This window comes from Epinephelus lanceolatus, chromosome 15, assembly GCF_041903045.1.
Source record: "Epinephelus lanceolatus isolate andai-2023 chromosome 15, ASM4190304v1, whole genome shotgun sequence".
Classification (NCBI taxonomy): domain Eukaryota; kingdom Metazoa; phylum Chordata; class Actinopteri; order Perciformes; family Serranidae; genus Epinephelus; species Epinephelus lanceolatus.
The window spans coordinates 15,965,131-15,992,097 of record NC_135748.1 but is presented as its reverse complement, the minus strand read 5'-3'; the positions used below and the strand labels follow the sequence as shown (position 1 = coordinate 15,992,097).

At 40.6% G+C, this 26,967-nt stretch overlaps 2 protein-coding genes across 5 annotated transcripts in view; one reads left to right on the top strand and one right to left on the bottom strand.

Moving 5' to 3' along the window:
- The window catches only part of pdss2 (prenyl (decaprenyl) diphosphate synthase, subunit 2), a 37,934-nt gene extending 31,319 nt beyond the window's left edge, over positions 1-6,615 (bottom strand). The window contains exon 1 of the mRNA XM_033643620.2: positions 6,124-6,615. Within this exon, the coding sequence (XP_033499511.1) occupies positions 6,124-6,371 (248 nt within the window). The 5' untranslated portion in view covers positions 6,372-6,615. The remainder of the gene's footprint in view (positions 1-6,123) is intronic.
- A 4,687-nt stretch (positions 6,616-11,302) lies between these two features.
- The window catches only part of sobpa (sine oculis binding protein homolog (Drosophila) a), a 56,341-nt gene continuing 40,676 nt past the window's right edge, over positions 11,303-26,967 (top strand). For all 4 annotated transcript variants that reach the window (XM_033643067.2, XM_033643065.2, XM_033643066.2 and 1 more), the window contains exon 1: positions 11,303-11,785. In XM_033643067.2, the coding sequence (XP_033498958.1) occupies positions 11,690-11,785 (96 nt within the window). In that variant the 5' untranslated portion in view covers positions 11,303-11,689. The remainder of the gene's footprint in view (positions 11,786-26,967) is intronic.

The following is a 26,967-nucleotide window of genomic DNA, read 5'->3' as shown; positions in this document are numbered from 1 at the left end:
TGGAGGTGTTTGCTTCTGTTAGTGGACCGCTGTCAGTCAAGTCTGATCAAACAACACCCACAGAGTTCTGAAGAAGCAGATTAGCTGATTTCTTTTTTTCTCCTCGCAAATAATAATTAAAGGTGCCCTGTGGAGTTTTCTTGTAAACAAACACCAGTTTGTTAATATTCAGTATTACTCACCAAAATGCACTGTGTGTATTATAGTACACCCATGTTTACATGCTAGCAGTCTCCTTCTTCCATGTCTTGGAATTGTGTATGACATCATCCACCTGTGCATGTACATGATCCTTCCATGTGCACATTGCAAACATAAAGTGGACCCGCTTATCAAAAACTTTGCTCCATAGTGCATAGATGGATGTTTTCCCCTAAACTCTAAGTGCTGATGGTTGAATTATCAACAATCAAAGTTAATGTTGCAGATTTTAAATCAAATTTCCAGAGGCTTTAAATCAAAAAGATGGTGAAGCAAGAGGACACATTCTTTTGTAAAGACACGTCAAGGCTGTCCACTGGCAACAATGACTTTTAATATCTTGATGAAGCTTAGTGTTGGAGGTGCTTCTGTTTCATCAGCAAGTAATATTTCTTGACTTGGTTTGGCATCAAAGTACTCATTCAGTATCGCTGACCCTTTCTCCCACACTGTACTGTAAGTTTGACTTTAGATGGCTGTTTTTACATTAATTTACTGAGGTTAAATTTGAGTTTAACACGTGTACGTATGAGCAGGATCATGTGAAATCACAACTAATTCGGAGACTGTGAGAACTGTGATGCAGAAATTTTAATGAGCTAACTGAATTGCTAACTGAAAAGACGCAAACTGATATTTCAAACAGAGTATTTTCATTTGTCTTAACACACACTGGATAGGATCCTTGATTTCATCATCCATGCCCACAGTGTAGCTGACATATGCAGGCTGGTTAAGCACCATTTAAACTAATCTTAACGGTCATTGTATTGATCAGGATATTGGAGATCAAGCAAAAGAAAAGGTGAGAAATCACTGGAAGGAAACACTAGTCGAAGTCAAACTCTCAAGGACTGTCCTTAAAGCAAGTTAAGTTTCTTCTCCTGGGCCGCAGTCCCCTCGCTGTAACTCCAGACTTTGGGGCAAAGTTAGCTGAGCTGCAGTTTTTGAGAATGAAAGGAAAGGAAAAACCGAAACCCAACTCCACGAGGGTCTGCCTGTCTGCTATTGTGGATATTTTTATCTGCTGCGCGTCTAAGGCGGAGACACAGTGGGAAATACGAACCAGCCAACCCAAGCTGACAGTGAGGAGTCAGACTGTCAAGAGGTCTGCTTCCCCCCCCAACCACCCCCGCCCCCCTGCTACAACACCCAAATGGATTGTCATATCAGATTTAGGTGTATAGGTTATTACACCCTTGGGCTCCTATTTCCAACACACCCGTCTGCATGGCGGGATTGAGTTTGAGGACTCTCTCTTCTTGCTCTCTTTCCTTGGTTCTCCAAGTTCCTGATTTCTTTGATAAAACATAAGAAAGCTCCGGAAACTCCTGTGACAAAGTGATGGGATAATATTTGGACTATGTGTCCTGTTCCAGCTCCTCCTTCGTCAGTACACAACTGTGGCTTTGCAGTTGCAACACAAATAATATCTAAATACTGGCTATAAAAACACGTGCCTTGTAGGCACAAGGGTCTGTCTAGGAACATCTTATCAGAATGATTTACACCCCAGAAGTGAGTGTGACTCAGCAAGCTGTCATGTCTTTGGCCCTCATTTACAGGAGAAATCATGCAGAGAAAAAACAGGATTTATCGACAAAACTGGGAATGGTTTTACACTCACACTTGCATAGTTTAAGTATAGTTGTGTCAATTTGCTCAATCTTTCTTTGAGTTTGTCTCTGAAAGTGACGCATTCAAGCGAGGACAAACCAATACATGACTTTGCTTCTGCTCCTTTTATTCAAAACTGTAACACAGACCAAATTCTGTACAAAGACACTCTTGCAATTTCAGTAAGTAGCTTAGTGGCGCCACTCTCCTTGTTAGTATGTACTATATGTTGTTTGATTGACATACTGTCGAATTTATCTAATTGTTATCAGCTTGACTTTGTTTCTGTCTCGAGGGAGTATTTTCTACTCAAGTACTGTACTTAGGTACAGTTTTGAGGTACTCCAGTATTTCCATTTTATGATACTTTAAACTTCTACTTAACTACATTTCAGAGGGAAATGTAGGTAGTTACTTTTTAGATTAATGTTTTACATTTTAAAAACATAAACTATACAAGATACACAATGTTATACAAAATAAATATCAGAGAAAGGTAAAAAACAAACACAAAAACAACAACTTGTTTTTTAAGATTTTTTTTCCCCTCTGTCATCTTCCATTAATCTTCTCATGCACCCTCAGATTTATGTTGTGACCCTTTGAAGAGGTCTGACCCCTCAGTTGTCCGTCCGTTTGGTGTTTTGCCTTGCTGTATTTGCATTTTTTTTTGACGTTGTGTCCACAATTTTCATATCTTCCTCTGGGATTTGTGCTGCTACGGTCTAGCACCTGGTTACTAACTTTTTATAAAGTCTCGACCTCAACTACACGTGTGCACAGAAACGTCCCGAACACAGCAAAATAAGAAGGAAATAAGGACGCATTCACACTGGCACCATTTGGTCCGCTTTAAACCCTGGTCCACTGTCACGGATAGTTCGGTTTGTTTGGAGTGGTGCGAACGCTGGAAAGCCTGGTCCGCTTGAAACTGGGGGTCTCGGTTCACTTGCAAGTGAACCCTGGTGCGGTATGTTTACAGTGGGAAATGCAAACAGACTATCCAGCGAACCAAAGAGAGGAAGTAAACCAAAGAGAGGAATTGACATAGAGGACAGTGTATTTTGGGTAGAAAAAAAACAAAGCCAACAGCGCGACCCTCTCGCTGCCTCACCTGCTGCTCAGACTGGGCAGCTTCTTGTGAAAATACAATTAGGTTTGAACACCAAAGTAAAAACAGAAACCCCAAGACTGTATAAATTTGGCGTTGCTCCATTGTTTTTGTTGTGATCAAGCCGGCTGAAGGGGATGGATTTCCGTTTTCGGTCCTGGCCAATCAGTAAGCCAGGTTTTCTTCTTCCTCATGCTTTTTTTCTTCTTGGTCAGTGGTCATTTCGGGTAATACAGCCCCCAAACGAGCAGCTGTTATAACTGTGTGACGTGATCATGTGATCATTGCAAGGAATTACTCACTGCAAAAATAAAATTGTTCTTACATAGACAATGTCAATATCATAATGTGATAACAATATACTAGTTCTTTTGCTTTTGATATTTTAAGTAGACTGTACTGTTAATACTTTTGTACTTTCACTTCAGTAGTATGTTGAATACATGGCTTTAACTAGTTACACTTTACTCAAGTAAATGGTGTCAACACTACTTCCACATTCACATACATACACCTGGCAAAGGATCCACACTATTCCACTGATCAACAGGTGGCGGTAACACGCCAAGATATGCAGCAATGCTCCAACAAAGGTAGGGAAGAAGAAGTCTGCAGGCTAAACATGGATGTTCACAATTCTGGATTCAAATTATGTAAAAATATTGGCTTTGTAAATGTTTTATGGGGAAGGAAATGCATTCAACATGGAGCGAAAGAAAACTCCGCAGGGCGCCTTTAATATTTTATACGCAACTGTAACTTTTTTCCTAACATCAAACAGTTGAATGTTAAATATCTGTGACTAACACTGGACTGACACAGGGTGTTGGATTTGCACATCATTCTATGCAATGAAATGAAAATGAAAAGAGAGCCAGAGAGCGGCTGGCTTTACACATCTGGTGCACTCAGCTGGGCTCAAAAGGGCTTTTCTCCCGGTATACTTGCAATTTGTGTATCCCCTTTGAAGGAAAGACACCAGAGTGCTTTCAAATCTGTGGGCTCTGTTCTGAATGATTAAAGGTGGAGTCTACGATTCTAATCCAATACACTTTTTCTCAGATTCAGCGACCATCTCCTTACAATCTGCTTGTTGTCTGCTCTGTGTGCAGATAGTGGGAGCAGGGACGATGAAACAGAAGTCCCTTTTACACTGCCAGATTTTTCGCGAATGTTGGGCCGTTGATCCGAGGTACCAAATTTTCCGCCTCGTAGGGTAGTCATATTAGCGGAACCCTTTTAGTTTAAACAGACCGAGGTGGCCTTCTGCAACGGGAGGGGCTGTTGAAGACTTGTGGGAGGAGCTGTTGATGACGCCGCACGTGCGACCCACTGGCGGTGGATAAACAGGAAACAGCTGATAATAGGAATTAGTGAGCAGCTCATAGCAAGAGGGAAACGCAAACCTGACAGACAGTGTAAAGATGAGCAACTGGGGAGACAAGGCATTGCGCGCCCTTCTTGCCCTCGCAAACAAAGAGGTCATTAAAAGTCAGATTACGGGATCGGTGAAGAACGGGCCAACTTACGAGAGAATCGCCGGAGGACTGACCAGCCGCGGCTTCCCTCCCACGTCACTGTTTACGTCACACGCTGAGCTACACGTTTTGTTACTTGCTCACGCCCCCCTTTGCCCCGAAAAAGGCACATTCTGTATAAACAAAAGTAGGTAGGCGGCATTTTGCTGCACTCCCTGATGTTGTTTTTATACTGCCAATGCTGAAAAAAGACTGATTGGGCTTTCCTGCAAATTTGCACAATTCCTATCTATACAGGGCTAGATCGTCTGAAGGAGCACTGCCTGGAGGAGCGCATTTGTTTGGGTGTTAAGCTCAAATATCAACAATATTTCTCCATAATTGCAGACTCAACCTTTAAATGCTTCACCAGTCTAGTGAGAGCATACATATCCAAGCTAAGGAAACAATAATCTCTAAGGACACAACAAGAGGATAGCGGTTTAAAATCTAAAATCAGGAGAGTCCTTGACTCCATTATATTTCAGATACTGTCTATGAGGGCTGGTGTTGAATGGTAAAGTTTGTTGTGATAGAAATAAAGCATGATTTATAAGGTAAAATAGCTCATCATTTTTTGTTAGATGTATACAACAATAGCTGTTTTTGAATATGTTGCTGATATGTAGGGTTGCAACAATATGAGATTTCCACAGTACAATAACCATCCCAGAAAATTTTGTGGTTTCATGGTATCACAGTATTACAGAATTTATGTTATAATCAGTCAGAATGACCGTCACATGAAAATGGAAATGTTATTATTGGTTGAATATCATAGATAAACAAGTACACGATGTGATAAACACCAACTTTTATATTACAGTATACCTTGAAACCAGTATGCCTACAACCCCACTGACATGATGCTGTGAGGAAACAAATGCCAGGATCTAAGATGTGCTAAAACCTAGAGTGAGCACGTAGACTCATTTTTTAATGGTTATCACAAAAACAATACATCTGACACCTATCATAAGAGACACCAATCACTGACAATGGCAGTGCTGCTTGACTGAAAAAATGTATTGATATATTGACTAAAATCAACTGTTGTTTACCCACATGCCTATGGAATGATGAAAGGTGATACTTTAATTGCATCTGCCTTTGGGATCAAGTGTGTTTATGTTTGTGTTTGGGTCTTACAAGACACAACATAAATATCAGCTCACTATGATAGGGGTGCTGTGCTGCACACAATCTGCTGGGTTACATTCCTAAATTTGACTTGGCTGATCAATGATTTGTTTGCAATCACGAGTGCAAAATTCTCATAAGCAAAAATAATAATTGCATAAGAGGCACAATCTAGAGTCAGCTCTGGTAAAAATGGAACATTGCACTCATGAATTTTGATATGAAGTTTTATGTCCTGTTTGTCCTTGTTATACTTGCCAATGGTTTTATTCCTCAGGCAATCACAAGACAGTCTCCCTCTAGGTTAAGAAGAAATATTAACTAAGAGGAAAGGTAGCTGGTGTATTAAAATCATGCCGAAATAAAGTGATTCAAACGATAATCTGAAACCTCTTTTAAAAATTCATGATCGCTCTTTTAAGCTTTGCAGGCAGACAGAGTTGTGTTATTTTGATTGATTTTTCAATGACGTTTGGTTTGGCGTTTACTTCATGCAGAAGAAAGCACCAAGAAACAATGTTCATTTCAGCGTGTTACCTTGCAGTGTTGAGTAAAGGGTGCTGGGTCCCGATCAGCTTCCTGACGTGCAAGGCAACATTACTGAGTTCATCACTGAGCAGGCAGCGGAGACTCATGAAGGAGGTGGGATACCCGACGATCTTCTCCGCGTCCGAGACCACTTTGGTCCAGTTTGAGGGTCCTGAACTGGAGAACAGACTCAGGGTCCTCCGTCCTCGGCTGGACCAAGCCTTGCAAGACAGTCGTGCCCATGTAGCTGGAAACATTTTCTCTCTGACGGTGATGTTTGAGACAGCTGTTCAAAGTGCAATTCAGGTACCTGCCACCATCTTTAGACTGTATCACCAGATTCAAACGTTGTGACGTGTTCCTCAACTGTGTCGCATTTGTATTAATTATTAAAATGTATAGTTTTATGTCCTAACAGATCTAATAAACTGTCATTGAGGGAATAACTAGCCAAGTTTCACAACACACGACCTGTCACAGCGGGCCGCCATCTTGAACACGTAATTCGTTACGTTGTCGTAAAAACGTAATGACGTATGGTTACGAATGCTGATACGCCCCCTTATATGGAGAGCACTTCCGGCTGAAACCCGTTAAAAAATTTAGACATTTATACATTCCCATGTTTTTTGTCGAAGTTGCACACTGCCAGAGCAAGACACAATTAATTTATAAACTTTAGTTACCAGTGTTTCATTCGGCAAACATAATATTTACGAAACGTAACTTTAGCTTAGTGAAATATAAAATTTTATAGCTGGTTCACACCTGCCGTTACTGTCCACCGCTGGAAACGACTGTGTGGAAATAGCAAGCGCGTCAATTATTATTCTTCTAAAAGTCTCTATGGTTGTGAATGTATAAAAATATTAACTCACCAAAATCTTGTCTGTATTTTCAAGGTATATTACACAGTAGGCTTTAAAGCAATGAAAAATAATTGTTTTCTTATGTTTAAATCTGTCTAAAACATTAAATAAGTTCATTAAAAAGAATATCGCTAAATTACATTTGATAGTTTGATAGTTTGATTTGATTCATTAATTTCAAGCATTAAAAATATATATATATACCGTAGAAAAAAAAACATAAAAAACCCCCATTAAATTAACAAACCTACAATAAGAACCATAAATCAACATTCCATGTCCGAAATTGAGTGGGAAAAAGTATCATGCTTGTCTAGCCCTACTCCCAATCCCAAACTATACCAATCCATCACTAATCAAGCTATTACATAATACATTATAGTCAAAATAATGCATTGTCTGCCAACATATTTGGGTCGCTATGCCTTAAAACAAAACTGTAAGATAATATAACACTCCAGGGATGAATAATAGTCATAAAACAAACCAATATTTTTTTTATTTTTAGGGCCTGGTAGGTATAGCGATTATTAGCCTACTTGAACTCTTAGTATACATAATACATGAAGATATAAGCCCAATAATCCAAAGATTTTCCAAATCTAAACTGATTTAAAATGTTTTTAAACTGTTGTTGTATTTTTTTTTAAATGAAATTGGGGTGGTTGTGGCTCAGAAGGTAGAGCGGGTTGTCCACTAATAGAAAGATCAGCGGTTTGATCCCCAGCTCCCCAGTTCAAGATTCTAAACCCCAAATTGCTCCTGAGGGTTGTTCCATTGGTGTGAGTGTGTTAAAAAAGGTGACAGGTGGCACCTTGTACGGTAGCCTCAGCCACCAGTGTGTACAAATATGTGTGTGTGAATGTGACTCATACTGTAAAAAGCGCTTTGAATGGTCAGAAGAATACAAAGGTGCAACACAAGTGCAGGTCCATTTACCATTTACCTTCAGTATAGGCTGTCCAGAACGGGGCATATATAAGAGTTAACACCAGGCAGTATCAGCAGTCTTACACCACCTATGTAAAGGAATCTGATGGCCCATCTGCAATCCATTTGCTGTGGATGTAATTATTTTCACATTTGCAACATAGCTGTTTGAGGCAGCACTTGTGGTTTTCTTTAGTTATTGATTTTATTCTGATATCTTATTTTATTATCATTATTGATAGACTGATAGTTTAAGAGCTATTCCTACCTAACAGGTTTTTTTTTTCATTTAACTGACACTGAAACATCAGTGACATTTTGTCACTGCCTTTGCCAAATAATTGTAAATTGCAAGGAAAGCGGCATGTTTCATATTAAGTCTGATTACTGCAAATCAAAAACATGCTTGGTGAGACTTTACGCCAATGTGGAAACACTTTTGGATTAAATCTGTCTCAGCTCTGTCCTTTCTCATTATGTGTTTATTTTATGGCCAACGTCATATAACAAACCACAAGTTTGAGCTTCTTGTAACTCAAATGCCAAGGTCAAAAATTATTTGAATACCAGATGAAAAAAAATTAAACAATCCATTTAAACCAACAAGTTTAAATGGTGGAAAAAAAACCCTCATGTTTCAGTTCATGCAATTCAATCCTCGGGACAATATGACAGTTCCACGGTATGAAAGGGAAATGCCCCAGCAGCGAATGGTTTAACAATGCTTTCATTGAATCCTACTCCATGTGCTTATTGCTGGACTGGAGAGAATGTCTGTCAAGGACAACTTACATAACGTGGAGCTAAAGTCTCTTTACTGAATAGATGTACAAAACAAACACACATACTGTATGTTAATATATTATATTCCAAAAGAAAACTGTATTCACCTATTCTCAGCATCATACTGTTGTAACTGGGTAAATAATCACAGCTACTTTTTGTGTCTTTATAAATATAACATTAAATTACAGTAAAAATGCACCAGTATCCACACTTGTTTAAATTCCAATCAACCATTTTAAAAATAGCCAGTTTCTTCACATATTCTTATTCACACACCTACTGCTTTTAGTGAATATCAACCCCCTGCATCACAGCACAGTGTCATCAGAAGCGGTACAGTTAACAGTATGAAGAGGGAATCTTGTGATGCAGGTGTGCTGCTGTGTTTGCAAGGCATGGCAAGAGCAGCACTGTAACACACAAGTCATCTCACCCTGACCCTGCATCATGGTTCACAGCTCCTGTTTCCGCTGATTTTCCAGCTCAAATGGGTGTCACAATGCCATGAGCAGCATCCCCTGGCACTCTCAGTGGCACTCCACCTGCCAACTCATTGTAATTTCAGCTAAAGTTGGAGGACAGCATGTAGCACGCAGATGACAGGTAAATTCATGCCCAAAGCAAAAATCATTTATTATGGATCTGTAACTGTTTCATATGCCAGTAATGACCCTGTTTTGCATTAACTGAGTGGCCCCTGGCTGAGGAAACCCACTGTAAAACATCATGCTGTGACACTGGCACAACATGTCATTTCAACATTTTTAATGAGCTCTGCAGGAGCAACAGCAAATTAAAACAACCATACAAAAACATACATCTTAATGTGTATGTAATTACATGAAATATATATACCTGAGTGTATACTGTGTGAGCAAGTGTGACTATGAGTATGAGCACAGACAGTTTCACAGCAGGCATTTTGACTTGTCATAGCAGGAAAAGCCCAGGTGAAACAAATTTAGCAACCCATGACTCAGTTCTCTTAAGTGTCCAGTAAACCATGACAGTGAGTCAGCATGCACAACACAAAGACCCTGGGACCAGCTCACCGACATAGAATGTTGTTAATGTTATCACACCTGTGACTTTTCTTAAGTGTCTGCTGTGGTTGGTAGGTTGGTATAAGCATGCATGTGTATGTTTTCCATGTGAGACATGTGCAGGTTGTGCAAACAAACTTCCCATTGACACAATAAAGACAATGTACTGCATCTATTTAAATTACCTTCAAGCAAAGATGGATAACTGAGTGGGGCCCAAAGTGTCAGGGGGCCTTCACTTGAAAAATGTCAAATGTCAAATTAGCTTGTACCAATCAGGAAGACTCAAAACGACCACAAAGAGACACAAAAGATGCATAATGACTAAAGAGAGAAGCAAAATCACCAGAAAAGTCTGTGTCTTGCTCTTATGTCGGAGAGGTGGTGGGGCTCTTTGCATATTTGTGTCCAGGGGCCCACTGTCTTATGATCCACCCATGTGTTCAATTATTTATGTTAAAAATTATAATTGATCAGTTCGAATAATGTGGGAAAACCTTTCTAAATCAGCTTTAAAAATGTGTGTTTTTTCTTTAAAACTGCTGGATTTGAGCTCTTATTTGGAAATGTGTTGAAAGTAACAAATACAAAATTGTTTAAAGGCTCAAAGTGTGATGTCTTGGGTTTAAATCTGGCTGATACGAGACCTTTGATGCATCTTTGTCCTTAATCTTCCTTATTTCTTACATCTGAACTACAGGATTCCTGCAAGGGCGTAGGTTTTGTTTCAACACTGGGGCAGACATATATGAAACGGGTGTGTGGGGGTGTCCTCCGCTGGAAATTTTGAGCATCGAGCACTTAATTTCCTGCATTCTGGTGATTTTGTCCCTTCTCTGCATCGATTTTAATTTTGTCAAAGTAAAAGTCCTCTGCTGCTTTCATGTATTAATTGTGAGGGCTATGCGTCCCCTGCGTCCCCCTGAAAATCTCCAGCTATGGATTCCTGCATCCAAAGCACCAAAACAAAAGCTGAGACACCTGTAGGTTTACTGGTGCCATGCACGTTGTTACCTGAGGGAACAACCTGATGGAGAAGAAGCAACACTCTGGGCCAAATGGAAACTTCATTTTAAGCACAAAATCAACACACCTAAAAAAGTTTCCTTTGGCCATGAGAGAGTGCTGAGCCTTTTCCAGCACTGTGATAAAGGATATGCTTTAGGCTGCACTCCTATTCTGATTGCTCGTACACAATTTCTTTTCTCTCAGCTGAGGAGACTGCCATCATCATGCTCTTGCTCCAGATGCTCCCGACTTTCCACTATCATGTTTCTCTCCTAATCCCTGCAACATCCACTGACCTACTGAGTGTGTTTAAGCAAGGCAGCACACCTGCACAGTTCCTTTGGCTCACACTGACTGCAAATGTCTTTCTGCACATGCAACCAAACGCCTAACAACTTTCAGACTTGAGTTTTGAGTTTGTGGTGTGAAAGGACAGAAACACAGAGAGACTTAATTTCATTATGACCAACAAGAGTCCCCAGAAGAACAATTGTGGGACTGGATGACTGTGTGTGTGGGCACCTGTTTGCTGCGTGCACACTGTCACCATGAGGGAGCGGCGTTAAGTGGATGTGACTGCTCTGATTGCACTCCATGGGAAAGCGAGAAGAAATAGCCTACCTCTGATCATCAACGCGTCATATAATGTTTCAGCGGACGCCCCTCCCCCTGTCTCGTTTTTTCCCCTCACTCAACCTCTCCTTTGACTCACAGAGGCGGCTCACCACTGGTGCACGGACCGTGGAGGATACGGGCAGAAGATGGCTGACTTAGCCGGGCACCGCAAGCCCTCGGCGGCATCACCAGCGTCACACGGGCCGCTGAAAAGCTGCAAGACATCCGCCGTCTGGCGACTGTAAACAGCTGCCGCTGCCTCTCTCTTACCCCCTCCTCACCCCTCCTCACCGCAAATATTGACAGAAGTATCTCAGAGAAAACATGGCAGAGATGGAAAAAGAGGGCAGACCTCCGGAAAATAAAAGAAGCCGAAAGCCAGCTCACCCGGTGAAAAGGGAAATAAATGAAGAGATGAAGGTAAAAGGGGGTCTGTGCCCACTTGCATGTGATTACGCGTGGAGTGGTTGTGAGGAGCATGCATGTCTGTTGAAGCACTAACCAGACGTCCTCAGTGAAAATATACGATACACTCAAGTGCAATTGGCTGCATGATAGTCAAACTTTGATTTATGATTTTTTTTTTTGCACCCAAGTTCTATTGTCATATATCCACGCTGAATGCCAGCCTGGGCAGCGCACCCTGCCAGTATGCCGCCTTGCACAATGGATGCGGCACCCATTCACTGCTACTATAGTAAGTTTTGAATCAATGAGAAATACAGTGTACGTTCCTGTCGCTTCATGTCATAATTTCGCCGTTTGTGTGCCCTGCCTTTCATGGCTTGTCCAGAGTTAATGGAAAATCCAGTGCGTCAGTGAAGGCGTCAACAGTGCTTCTACTATTACTATTAATACTGTTACACTACGGCGCAACGGAGGGCAGCCAATGTGCATAATTAGTAGAAATCAATGGGGGAACACTCGCCTACCCACGATGCTTTTGCGGGTCCGACGTCCGTGGGTTTGCCTCTGAGTCGAGCTGTGCGTTTGTGTTTATGTGTGTGTGTTGCCCAGCTGCCCAGAGGCGTGTGATCCAGATGTGCGTCTGAGAGCTTTACGCACTCGACAAGAGCACATTGTCTCCTGTGTTCGGCCTGCACGGTTCTCTCCCTAAATTCACCCACACGTTGTTTCTATTCCCCTTTTCTGTGATATCTGAGCCCTGAGCTCCGCGCGGTTCATTGTGGAGAAAGAAAGTGTTCCTGGCATTTGTGTGTGTGTGTGTGTGTGTGTGTGTGTGTTTGCGTGTGTGTGTGGCAGAGCTGTGTGTCCGCTTTGTCTTCATCTCTCTCATTGTTTGTACACATTTGGCTGGAGACACATATGCACTCTGCTGTTCTGGGTGGATATGCAGGTGATCACATTGTGGAAATTGGGATTTTTTTAGGCTGTCAAGGGAGAAGCGAGGGTGCTGGTTTTGAGCGAGTCCTGAAACAACCCTGGAATAAAGCCTTTTTGTATTTAGACCCATCCAAAATACCAGCCGCGTTCATGTGACACCGCTTACTGTAAAACAGCAAAAAGATAATACTGATAGCAATTTTTGACGCTTGGTTGGTGATTATCACAGAGAATAAGGAACGGGCAGTATACTACAACACTATTACATGATAATGTAGCCTATTAAAATCTATTTTTAGCGGTGTAATCCTCAGTACTGTCTTTTAGGTATTTTCCTTAAGTGCTCCACTCATCTGCATCCAGAGTTGCCCTTGCTTGTTACCTAAATTGCGTTGGAGGTGTAGAGAAAGGGAATTTCTGTCAATGACAGATTGTAAAACTGGAAATTTGTCTCAGTTTGAGATGAACCCCCCTGTTGTCTGGTCCTGATGATAGCTGGGGGGATGCAGGGTGTCAGGCAGGTGAAATTTCCTTATTTCTTATCAGGGGAGCACTTGATGTAGTCTCAGTGGAGCATTTAGACCGGATGAAATCTTTATGAGCATCATTTAGGCACAATAAAGCGCTGTCTGTCCAGGTTTTATCTGACCATTTTTATCATTACAGCAGCGAGCAAATATTACCATAAATCTATTTGGACTGTGACAAAAAAAAAAAAAATTATAAGTCTCCTCTTATAATTTATCAGATTGACTGAGTAATTATACGGTGTCAGTCATCAGTCAGAAATGATGTTTTATTTGCAGGTGAGTTTTGCTGTTGGATGATAGATGCTGTGACGCGGGTCATCATTCAGGGTTCAGTGAATCGACATCTCTTACAATGTGTTTTGCAGAGCAGACATGTCGGTTAAACATCTCATTTGATGAAAGCAGCTTCATTTGTCATTTGATTTGTAAGAACAGTGTGGTGACTGCGATCAGTCAAATTGTGGATTTGAGTTTTGAATATGAAGATGCACCTGACAGCAGGGCTGTAATCACTTATTTAACATTGTGGGGGGACCATTTTCAAACGGCACCTTTTGCAACCCAACCCTCCGGGAAGGTCTGGGGTTAATTCCCCAGGAGAATTTTTTAGAAACTCAATTGGCCATTTTAGCATTATGAAACCAAACTCTTAGATCAGGTTTTCTCAAAGTTTTGTTGACTGAGTGCCATTTAAGGGATCCTGTATGTGATTTCGGGACACAGAAAGTATATGACTTAATTATGACCTTCTTATGACTTTTTTTTTATGACAATTTGAAAAATCTGTAACAGTGACAGTGATATAACCTACATTACTCTCATATTACATTCTAGTTTTCCACTTTTTTAAGTAATCAGAGGTGGAATGTAACTAAAAACACTGTACTGATGTACAAATTTAAGGTATTTACTTGAGTCTGTTCTTATCATGCCACTTTACATTTCTACTCCACTACAGTCCAGAGGGAAATGTACTTTGTAGAGCGAGTACACCATTATCTGTATCTGTGTCTGTGACTGTTTAACAAACTAAATGATCTGTATCTGTACTCGAAAGGGGCGGAGTTTGTACCAGAAGTGGGTGGGGTTTAAATTGAAACTGGATGGGAGCCTGAAATTGATATGGTTATTTATTATTTATTTGAAAACTATTTAAATACAACAATCCCAGAATTGAGATTCAGGTCATTTTTGATTAAAGGAGTAAGAGATTAAACACAGGTACCTAAAATGAGGATTTCCCCTTATCAGATGTATATTGACACATTTTATTTGTATAGTGCTCGTATTCGTATAAAGAACGTTATCTGTTCTAGAGGCTCATTTAATCCAAGTATTCGGCTCAACCATGCTTTGTACTGTACTACATTTATTAAAAAGCCTAATAGTTACTTCACAAATTAAACATAGGAGTGTAAGTAAAAAACTTAAGAAGATTTTATAAAATATTATATTTTGCTATAAATTCAACTACCTAACAAGTACAGCTGAAACAATTAGTTGCCAACTGACTATTTTTGATTTTAAAAAAAAGGGCTATTTCAGTTATTAGCTATTTATGTCATTTTCTAATTTATTTTGAATAATTGAACTATAATTGAATAGTTTTGGGGGTGTATTTGTTTAGACTTGTCTCCATTAGGTGCTTTTACTTTTAATACTTTCGTACATAGGGTTTCCTCCCACAGTCCAAAGACATGCAGGTTAATTGGTGACTCTAAATTGTCAGTAGGTGTGAATGTGAGTGTGATTGATTGCCTGTCTCTATGTGTCAGCCCTGTGATAGTCTGGCGACCAGTCCAGGGTGTACCCTGCCTCTCGCCCAGTGTCAGCTGGGATAGGCTCCAGCCCCCTTGCAACCCCTAACAGGATAAGTGGTTACAGAAAATGGATGAATGCACTTTAAGTACATGGTCCCAATTATATTTACATACTTTTTCTTTGCAGGACATTTTCAATGCAGGACTTTTACTAGTAACATTTTCGTAGTGTTGCAATAGTACTTTTATTCAAATCAAGGATCTGAATAGTCTCTCCACCACTGAGAGTAATGAAATAGAGAGACAACAATACAGCGTTTGAAATTTATTGTATCTATCCACAGCAGTTGAGCAACGGCATCTGCTGGGGTATACGGCAACACCACTTGCACAAACCAAATGCAGAACTGCAGCACACAGTAACACTAGAAAAAGTAGCAATAATAATTATAGTAATGGCAATTTGTTAGGTTTATTTCTGATTACATTTGCTAAGGATTATTTTAAATGGCAGTTTGTGGTTGCCTGCTGAAGTGTAGCATATTTTTTTCTTTATATTTTTAACAATATATGGCAACATAAAAATGTCAGGAGTAGTAAGGCTTTTTTTTTTTTAGATATGTCAGTGCATAAAGCAGTTGATATGGTGTATTGTTGGTGTTTAGGGAAAAAACACCCTCCTCCCATGACAACTCCAGTATCTCCGTCAATACCAGGGCAAGCTACTGAATGGAGCAGCAGATGTGGTTAAGGTGTCAAAACACTTTCAAAGGCTAAACAAGTTCGATTGTAGCTCATTACGCAACCTTGAATTTCATCTCCTATTGCACAAACACACACAGGCACGCCACACATAAGCGGCTGTCTACAGATTTAATTTAGGAAAACACTGATCCACAGATAGAGGGTACAGTAGGGAACTAGCAAATAGCTGCAGCCTCTCTTTCAATACCCTCGTTGTTATTGTTACATGATGGCAGTTAATAAGCTGAATGATGTTAGACAAATATGGATGTATCTGATATGATATAACATGAGGTTATGGGTTGGTTATGAGTGCATTACACACAGATACAAGTCAGGCTGTAAACCCGAACCCAGCATGATGTGCAGCAGAGTCACAGCTAATTAACACTATGCCATGGATGCATTAAAATAGCCTCCGCCGGAACAGTAAAGCCAGTCAGTGAAGTTAGATGTATTCCTAGAGAAAACTCTCAGATTCTTCTATTCCAAGTGTTCAGTACAAAAGGACCCAGTTTGTTCCCTTCTCTCATCCTCAATATTTCAGACCAAAACACACACACACACACACGCACGCACACGGACAGACACACAATGTGCCCTTGTGAGGGATCATACTCTGAAAAACCAAACAGTCTGACAGTGTTTCCCTCATCTGGTGCTTAATGTGTGCCACGGTAAAATAAGCCCCGGTGAGTAATCAAGGACAAGGAGGAGTGGGCATGGAGGGGATATGAGAGGCTGGAGAGTAGGGTAAGAAACAGTGGAGAAAGGAATGTATACAGCGCTGGGCTGGCTAAGCTGTAAAAACTGTAACCTGAGTGTCTCTGCTGGATCAGATATCAAGGAAAGTAGAGGGAAATGAAAGCAGAGGAGAGGGAGAGGGAGAGGCAGAGGAGGAGAGAGGGAGCAGGGGAGTGGAAAAGTGGAGAAGTGGAGGAGGAGGAGGAGGAGGAGGCAAAGGGAAACTTGGCGTGTGGATTCGGGAATTTTATCACGGTGTACAGTGACCTGCTCTGGTTTCTACCCGCAAGGTATCCAATTCCCACCATCATCATTACCACAAGCCCTACTGGCCACGACTTACTGGAGAGAAACAAGGGGGAAGACTGTGGAGGTTTTAAATGTATTTTTATCATTATCTACTGCTTAATTTATGGCAGAGAAGTGCCAGCTTATGAATCTGTACTCAAACTATCATAAGTACATCACTAACTATCCTGCAAAGGCTCTGTAAAACCACCATCTTGTCTCTTAACTATGTTTCTGGCCTGGCTTCTTTTTCTTGAAAGCGTGGATCCCACTGTGCCAGACAAATGCATCTGCAGAGGCAGGGCAATTTAAGAGCTAATGGTGCAAATAGCCTTAATTGTACACAATAACCATAAAAGACCATACACTGTGTGTACATTGAGATGACAGTTTATAAGGTGCAGCAAGCAAATGGAATCCAATACTGTGAATTGCAATATGGGGGTGGTTTCAATGTTAGGGTGACCTTTTGACATATTGGGATGTAATTCAACAGCACCAGGCTTCAAAGTTACCATGAAGTTGACTCAAAACCTCTCTGACATAGTGTCGACTAAATATGATGCTGCTCTGATGGTCTCTAGCTATGCCTCCATCCACCAGTAAGATAAATAAGCTTCTATCAGACTAGTTTAGGCATCTCAATTTAGGCATTTCTTCTTTCAAGAGTTACTTTGTCTTGCTTTCAAAGCAGCATTTGATAATGTCTTAGGCCATTTCTTGACTTGAGCACTGATTATCAAGCAGTCACTTCCAGTTTTCATTATTAGTTAATTCACTTCCATTACTACTGCTCTGTTTTTTTTTTTGGTTTTTTTGCACAATATCTTTATTAGGTTTTTTTCAAAGTAGTGCAAGACATACAAGAAGAATAAGGATAAGGTTTAAAAAAAAGGCAAATAAAAAGAGTGAGTAAAACAAGAGCAAAAACTGAACAGGGCGTACACTTCAAGCAATGACATACATTGTTGCATCACAAGTACTCTAAATTCAAACACAAATTCTCAAGGAAGAGGTGAGTGGCCTATTATAGATCTTATCAATGATCAGGGTCCCCATTAAATTTAGTAAGATGGTCTAAAAATGGCTGCCAAGACTGGTAGAACTTCTTAAGATTGTTCATCATGCTGTATCGAATTTTCTCCATGTGCAGTACAGAGGTAAGTTCTGTCAGCCATGTCTTGAAAACGGGTACAATTTCTGACTTCCAGTGCATCAAAATCAGTCTCTTTGCTATTATCATTCCATACATAATAGTGTTCTGGACAGGGAGGGTATGAGTCAATAAAGACAGAGAATAGCCAAACAATGCCACCTCTGGCTCGGGCTTGAACACACAATTATACATTTCAGAAAACCATTTGAACACGTTACTCCAGAAATCATGCAACTTTGGACACGTCCAGAAAAGATGGACTAGGGAGCCATTAGCAGACTTACAGCGATCACATAAAGGAGAGATTGTAGGATAGATTCTATGTAATTTAGTTTTTGAGTAGTGAAGTCTGCGTGACCTTAAATTGAATTAACTGATGTCTGACATTAATTGAACAGTATTGAATCCTACTGAGGCTCTCCTCCCGAACATTATCATCAATCTGTAACCCCAACTCATCTTCCTAAGCTGTCTTTAAAGAGTGAATGGAAAAATTCACTTGACCAGAAAATACCTCAACAAAATCAGAAATCAAATGTTTTGCATCAGGAGGGCCAAGCAAAAGTTTATAAACTTTGCCATCCTCAGGGAGAGACTCAAAATTAGGCACATCTTGGCGCACATAGTTCCCGATTTGTAGGTATCTAAAGAAGTGTGATGATGGAAGAGAAAACTTGTCTTTTAACTGAATGAATGAGGCAAACTGTTTGTTAATGTACAGATCTTTTAAAATGACTATGCCTTTAAGCTTCCAACTGTAGAAGGTTGGGTCAGAGAATGAAGGGGGAAATGCATGGTTACGACACAATGGGCTATAAACAGAAGTGTCAGGCAACTTGCAGCATTTCTTAATTTGCTGCCATATTTTCAAGCAGTTGAGAATTATTCGGTTATTCACCTTGGTATTTACAGGCTGTCCAGGTGCTGAGAAAAGAAGTGCTGGGAGTGAAGTGTTTATGATGTCTTTCTTTTCAATAGCCACCCAGGCAGAAGTGTTTGTTGAAATATCTTAACTATAACCTTCCTGCCAGCAGGCAAGCGCTCTAAGATTCGCTGCCCAATAATAATGCTGGAAACACGGTAGCCCAAATCCACCCCTCTCTCTCGGTTTTTGTAAATGAATTTTGGATATTCTGTGAGCTTTAAAACCCCAGATAAAATGCATGATTATTGAATCTAGTAGTTTAAAGAATGATTTTGTTAGGAAAATGGGAAGATTTTGAAAGAGGTACAGAAATCTCGACAGAGAAAGCATCTTAATTGCATTTACATGACCCACCATGGAAAGAGAGAGTGTGCACCACTTGCCAATATCTCCTTTCAATTTCTCCACCTTATCAAGAAAATTTAGTTTGAAAATTAATTTGGGATCTTTTGGCAGGATTACTCCTAGGTACTTCAGTTTATCTGTAACTTTGAAAGGGAGACTGTGCAAGAATTCTGCTTCAAGGTTATCACCAAGAGACATAAATTCACATTTTTGCCAATTAATACTGTATCCGGAAACTTCACCAAAAGACTTTATTAAGTCTAACAGGATGGGGATGGACTGCTCAGGCTGCAATGTAAAAATTACTAAGTCATCTGCGTACAGAGAAAGATGATGATCCATGTCTCCAAGACAAATGGGTTTGAGAGAGCAATGTTGCCTAATACTAGCAGCCAGAGGCTCAGTTGAGATGGCAAAGAGAAGTGGGCTGAGGGGACAGCCCTGGCGTGTTCCACGATATAATGGAAATGACGCTGATCTTTCTTGATTTGTAAGAATGGAGGAAGAGGGGTGAGCATATAATATTTTAATCCATGAGACAAACCAGCTACCAAATCCAAACTCCTCCAATACCCTCCACATATACGCCCATTCTAGCTGATCAATAGCTTTCTCTGCATCTAAGCAGAGAACAGCCCCCTTCTGATCCTTTTTATAACTATGATACAATATGTTCATTAATCTCCTAACATTAAAAAAAGAAAATCTACCAGGGATAAAGCCAGTTTGGTCAGCATGGATTATAGAAGCAATATGTTTGTTTAACCTGTTAGCCAATAATTTTGTAAAGATTTTCATGTCAGAGTTCAGCAATGCTATAGGACTACTACTGCTCTGTTGACGAAACAAGACTACACCTGTTAACCCTGCCTCGGCCTACAGTGGCTCCAGTATTCATTACACCCCACAGCACCAGTGATGATTTTGCTATTCTCGGAGCCTTATTTATCAGCGGGGTTGAAGACTGTTAAGTTTATTCAGTGGTTGATATCAGAGAAGAGACCATAGCCTCATTGACATTTAAAGGGTTTATTCACTGGGGGAAAAGGATGTGCTCAGTAAGTCTTATAGATTAATATGTAAGTCTGATGGTTGCTCTTAAAGAAAGCCCATAGAGTGTCTGAAATAGGTTGTTCCCGGTAAACGTTTTGTTCCTTGCAATCAATGTGCTTCCTCAAATTAAAGCTGTATATTTGCTTTTTTAAGGAAAGGGACAACCAGTCTGTTTGAAGAACAGTGAATCCCCCAACATGTATAGATACATCACACATTAAAACAGGATTGTTGTGGAACTCAATACGTTGACTGTGTTAGTCGATGCACATCTGATAATTGATGATATCAACTGTAAAATGAGAAGACAAAGTATATCAGTGTGTAATTCCTTGACTTATTTACATAGTTTACATAGTTTTCCACAAGCCTATATACTTAAACAATTTGAAATTCAGTTCTGGTTTTTGGTTTTGAGGTTCTACCCCAAGATTTTCAGTGGCCCCATCTGGCCACCCCTATGACAGATTTCTGGAGGCACCATTGGGAACCATGAATGCCCACAACCAATCCGTAGAATTCCTGCGTTCTTTTCTTTTTTGATACAACTCTGTCATGGACCAAAGTTTTGGTCAAAGGGAAGTTTGGACTTGGTTGTGGCTATAAACAAAAGGTCAGGGGGTCGAGAACGTAATTGGGAATCTTCTATTGGGGAACGTGATTATGGAAATCTGTTAAGATATCATTCTCTTGGTCAAAGCCTTGCACAGTCAGGTTGACAGATCAACTGAAGTCACCATCTCAGGGCTATGCATGTTAGCAAATGTTGCCTTTCATTAACTGTTCTAACTTGATACATAAAAGTCTTAGTGTGGCAACTTGAAATATACTGTAAACTACACTTTCAGTTGGCCTCTGTTTTGTTCGAGGCGCTTAAAAGACTTTTGTTTGAACTAAAGCTGATAAAAATAAATTTTGTCCATGTCAAACCAGATAAAAAACACTAAACATCCAGTGTAACTTATAGACATCTGTAGCTACCTCTGTGCTTCCAATGGCTCTTCCTCTCCAGCTCACCAAGAGCCAAAGTTGGTGCCGCTGCTTTGATGAGCCGCCAACCAGGATTAGATTCCACTCTTAATATTACTCCCACTTTCTCAAAGTAGTAGGGTGACACAGAGGACAGGACGGTAAGAAGAAAGGAGAGACACAGAGAGATGCTGTGTGTTTGTCTCGGTGACGTGGTTATTTTACAGCTACATCCGTTTTACTCAGGAGTACATTCAGGTTGGGTTATGCTCCAACTCATTTGTTCAAAAGGAGGATTTTTCGTTTGGAAGATTTTTTTTTCTTTTCAAGGTTTCATCCTTGCAGTTGGGCTAATTGCTGCAGTTGTGTTCGCCAGTGTTTGCATTTTAAGTCTATCACAGCATTGTGATAGCACAACATGTCATTATTTGGTTAATTATTACGAATTGACGCTGCCTGAGAACACAACAGTGACCGTATTAGCAAACTTCCAGAGAATGTTCTGCTTCTCAATTTAGATAATTTAGATATCATACTTTTTTTTTATTCAATCCATTTAAAGTATTTTAAGAATCATGTGGGACAGGAATGCAATGTGTGTAATACTTCCAAACACCCCACTCTGGCCACTTGAATTCAAACCTGTGGACCATTTACTGTATCCAGTTCATCTGATTTGCATATGTGAAATTTGGAAGGAAACCTTGGTGAATACACAGAATGCATGTAATGGCCACACAGAAAGGACAGGATATGAGCTGTCCCCACAGTTTAAATAGAGAAATTTATTGTCCTTTTTGATTAAAATTAATTGAAAACTTAAAGAGCATCTAGCTGTCAGGATTGCAGATTGCAACCACCTGAAACTTCTCCCATGTGTCAAGTGTGAATTCCTGATTAGGATTCCTTCAATGTTCATCTCTCAGGAGATTTTCACCAGGAGATAAAATATCAGCGCAGGTCTCTTCCTCTCCAAAACAAATGGAGCAGGTGATTAAAACCAGAAAAAAAACTGAATAAGCAGTCTTACATTGCAAATCAGTGTTTCTCTGATGCGGCTCCTGCAGAATGGCCGCTAACTACGGTGGCTGACGCAAGAACACAGATGGCCGTATCTAGAGCCAGTGTTTGGTTTGTCTGTTCTGGGCTACTGTAGAAAGATGGCTGTACAACATGGTGGACTCCATGGGCAAGGACCTGCTCCCTATGTAAATATAAACGGCTCATTCTAAGGTAACAAAAACACAGCAATACTTATTTTCAGGTGATTATACATTAAAGAAAACGTACTATTATTTTATATTCCATTTCTGCCAATATAGCCCCCTAAATCCTACACACTGGAATTTAAATGTGGTGCAAAATGCCATAAAACACTTTGTGTCTGCGTGTATGAAAACACAATTGTGTATATAGCTGTCAGGACCTAACTTTAGCTCTGCTCAGGAAGTGGTACTAAATCTGACTTCCAGGAACCTTCAGGCAGAGTGAGCACTGCTGTCACTCATCATTGTTCAAGCAGAAGTGCTGTTACATCAGCAAACATGAGCTGTCCTCATTAACAGCCTTCACTGCTGTAACCACCATCTTTTAAAACCTCTGTAACAAAAAAGCCCCGATTGTGAAGTGTTTGGATTAGACTTTAATTACTGTAAATAATCGCTACAAATCCCTCCATTGTTGGAGGCTGGCGCTGAGAGTTCCAGATGTTCACACACGTGTTTGTGTGCTTTGCACTGAAACCTTCCTGCAGATACAGTAATTCCATGCATGGTGTATTTTTGTCAACAACATGGTGCTGTGACTTCACCTGTAATTGACTTGAACCGTGGTCTGCACCTTTGTGCCCCGTCTACCCATTGACCACCCCACCACAGCGGTATTTCATAACAGGCAGATCAATAACTCCTGTCAGTCTTCATTAATAAGGCCTCCCCAGCATTTAGTCCAAGTTCCTCAGTGGCAAATCCGCTTCTGCACACAACAGCAGAAACTACATGCTCTGTATGAATAAAGCAAAACTGACACAAAACTGATCCTAGAGCGGTGCTACTGCTCTGAGATACAAAAACAGCACATCATGAATTTCTCTCTAAAATGCTTAGAAACAGAGTGAATGTGCTGATAAAGCAGGAGGGAATCTGCCTCTGTCACTCCTATACTGTGCCACAGTGTCTCAAATATGCAAAGAGATACTTCTGCCTCAGTCTAAACAAGTGTGTGTGTGTTTATGTGTGTGTGGGCGCATTCCCATTTGTATCTCCGTTACTGTAATACCACTGTAAGCAATATCCAAACTGTGCTTTGCACTGGTGCTCTGCTAATTGCATTTGTATCAAGTAATTGAGTCAGTGGACGAACCTGTTGTCTGCAGGCTGTGGACTCAGACAGGCCCCATGCTGCGTGTCAGCCAGGCCATGCTGTGTCAGTGTGCATGATAAGCCATTCAAAACAGAGGCTGTTCTTCCATCGCAGGCTGAGGAGGCTCAACATGGACACTGGGATACTGGCAACTTCTACAGGTGCACAATTGAGAGTATCCTGACTCGCTGCTTCAGGTTCTGGTTTGGCAGTTGCACTGCCCTCAACCGTAAGGCTCTGAGAGGGTGGTGAAAACTGCTTGGTCATTGGTCCTTGGCATCACATACGGGTGCACAACGCAACCTTTAGCAACTGTATGAGACGCACCAAACTTTCAACCAACTCCAATGTAAACCCATTCATGTCATTATTGGATGATCAGAGTAATGGGCGTAGTATAAAGAGTGAGGCTCCAACAAGCACAGGACTTTGACGCAGGAGACCAGTGTTGAAAATAAAAACTATGAACTTTGAACTATGAAACTAAAAATCAGTGTTGCAAATGGGGGAAGTAAGTCACACATGTGCAAGGCTCATGTTACTGTGGTAGGCAAGTCAAGTCGAGTCCCTGCTGTAAGTCAAGCAAGGCAAGTCAAGTCATTGCTCAGGTCAAGCAAGTCACAAGTCTTATCAAATTCTATAGATCTGGTCAAACATTAGCTTTCTAGCTAACGTTTGAGCAGCCAGAAAGCTAATAAGTTGGCTAAAAAGACACATTCTTGTACCTGTCTTGGTGAGTTTTGTAGTAACGGACAAAGTTGCAGACCTTTCAAATCGACGTTCTCTTCTGACTACCATCATCTGTACCATATTCCCTGAATCCAAAATGTATTGTTTTTGGACTAGCCCTCTCAATAATAGCCACCTAGTGCGTTGGCCTCTGCTGGTCTGCCATGTCCTAGCAGTTCTCTTGAATCATCCATCTCAAGTCAAAGTCAAGTCTCAAGTCATGAATACCATTTTAAGTCAAGTCCGGTCTTTTATCTGTATTAGTCAGGCAAGTCTGAAGTCCTCAAATTTGTGACTTGAGTCTGACTCAAACTCAGATCCCCCACCTGTGTAATGTTGGGTTATTTTATCATGACAGTCAGACAGTTAGTCACTCATTAGTCACATGAGTCGACTCAAGCTGCTCACATCAACTATGGTCTTTTCCCAATCATAACCAAGCATTTTTGTTGCCTAAACCCTGGGTTTTCAACAGGGGCTATACAACCTCCCATGGGCCAAATTCTGGCTTGATAATTTAACTTTTAAACTTTTTTTTTTTTTTAATTAAACTGTGTCTTGAAATACACATTAAGATGAATCTAACATATTAGTAGAAAGGATAAGTTGGCTTATTTATAAAACCCAATTAGTTTGCCATACACAACATTAATGATAGGCTATCCGGTGCCCAGGAATCCTTGTGCATACATGTGAGCGGGCTAACACATTGTTGTGAGCCACAATGAATCATTTTGTAACTTTTCGAGCTAGAGACTCTGACACACCAGACACCTGAGAGAAATCACCAGCGAAAGAGGTTGAGGCTAACACACCTAGCCATGCTACAACTGCTGCTGAATTAGCAGCTACAAGCAAGCGCAAGTTCGACTCATTTCTATACAAGATACGTAGCAATGGGTCCCTGCTCTATTTCTCTTTCAGCTAAGGGATCCTTGGCTTGAAAAACATTGAAGACCCCTGGCCTAAACCTAACTGCTGCTTGCCCTGCGTAAAGAATGAATGCAAAAGGCTAAGCATCACAATATGACCAGTAGGGTTGAGATCACATTGGTCCAGCACATCACCAGGATGGAGCTGCCTTCCATGGGGGATCTCATACCCATAAGTGTAGGAAGAAGACCAACAGGATTATCAGGGACCTAAATCACCACAGTCACAGTCTGTTCTGCCTGCTGCCGTTCAGCAAATGGTACGGCAGCATCTTGTCCCGCACCACCAGGCTCAGAGACAGCTTCATCCCACATGCCATATATTAAGACTGTTGAACTCCTGAGCTCTCAAATTTGGTCACTGTCACTTTATATTATAATGTTACTTTACCTTCTATATTCTAAACTGCTTCCACCTCTATACATGCATATTTATTTATGTTTCATGTTATACATTTTACTACATTCTGTTTACATTGTTTTTATTCATTGTGCATACTACCAAATATTTTTTTTCTCTTTTTGTTTCTGCTTGTGTGATTTTTCATTTTATGCATGTTTAAATGTATCGTAGGGAGTCTGAGTCCCAAGCTTTTGCAATGCCAACAACTGCTCTTGTAATTATTGCACACTTGACAACAGTATAGACAGTAACTTTGAACTTTGAATACATTTTGTTCTTTTATTTAATTATTTTTTTAGAGCTTCATATGGCGTATATTGCGAAAACACACCATACCCATCTCCACTGAGACCTCGTAGTTTCACTTTATTTGCCCAAATTAAATTCTGATTTCAGACACGGTCACCTTTCCACCCACAGGAAATCACGAATCAATACTTCAGTCCTGCCTCCAGCAGTGAGTGAACTGCACTCAAGTTAGAACTTTTCTCTCTCTCTCATCCTCTCGCTATAAGACATCGTAGGTTGGTCTGGTTGATAGACGTGAACTCAGTGTTTGTGCAATGAGCTCAAGCCACTTCACGCCTAGTTTGTACTGCCAACTTGTGAGGTTGCCCAGTGCACCTTTAAAGTTAACATGGATGCTACTTAGTTTATGAGTATGTTGTGTCTTCCAACTTTTTTTTATTACATCCCTCTGAGATAGTGGTTATTTTTTTTACATTTATTTGGGGCATTTCTGCTTTATTACAGATGAACAGAAACAATGAAGGCTGATTCATTAACATCTTAACATTGAAAAGAACCAACAGTGGAGGCAGGGAGGATAATTTTGAGGCCACAATCTGAATGAGCTTTTTACACTTTTCCTCTCAGACTCTGGTTTCAAGACAACAGATGCACATACTCTCTCCTCTTCTGTGGATGTGTGTGTGTCTATATTTTGCTGTTAAATTTAGATCCACTAAGAGTCAGATGTGTTGGGTGGCACTGAACCACTCCGACATGATCACTCCGGCTCTGACATATCGACAGGAGCTGTTTGTAATTGACATTTAACTGCTTGATGTAGTGAGTGATGATTGTCGGCTGCTGCCATGATGAGATAATGTACAGACTAAAGTGGGACCGACTATAAAATAATGAACCGACTCGAGCCTTGTCAAGTTGATCTGGAGCAAGCCCACCAATGGCAAGACCAGGCGGGTCATCTCCGTGGCAACGTACTGTACAGTACATTGCTGCATGGTGAGTGTGTTTGCCCTTGCAAGCCTGTAATACGATCCTACAAGCTGTTGTTGTGCGCTAATTGACAGGCA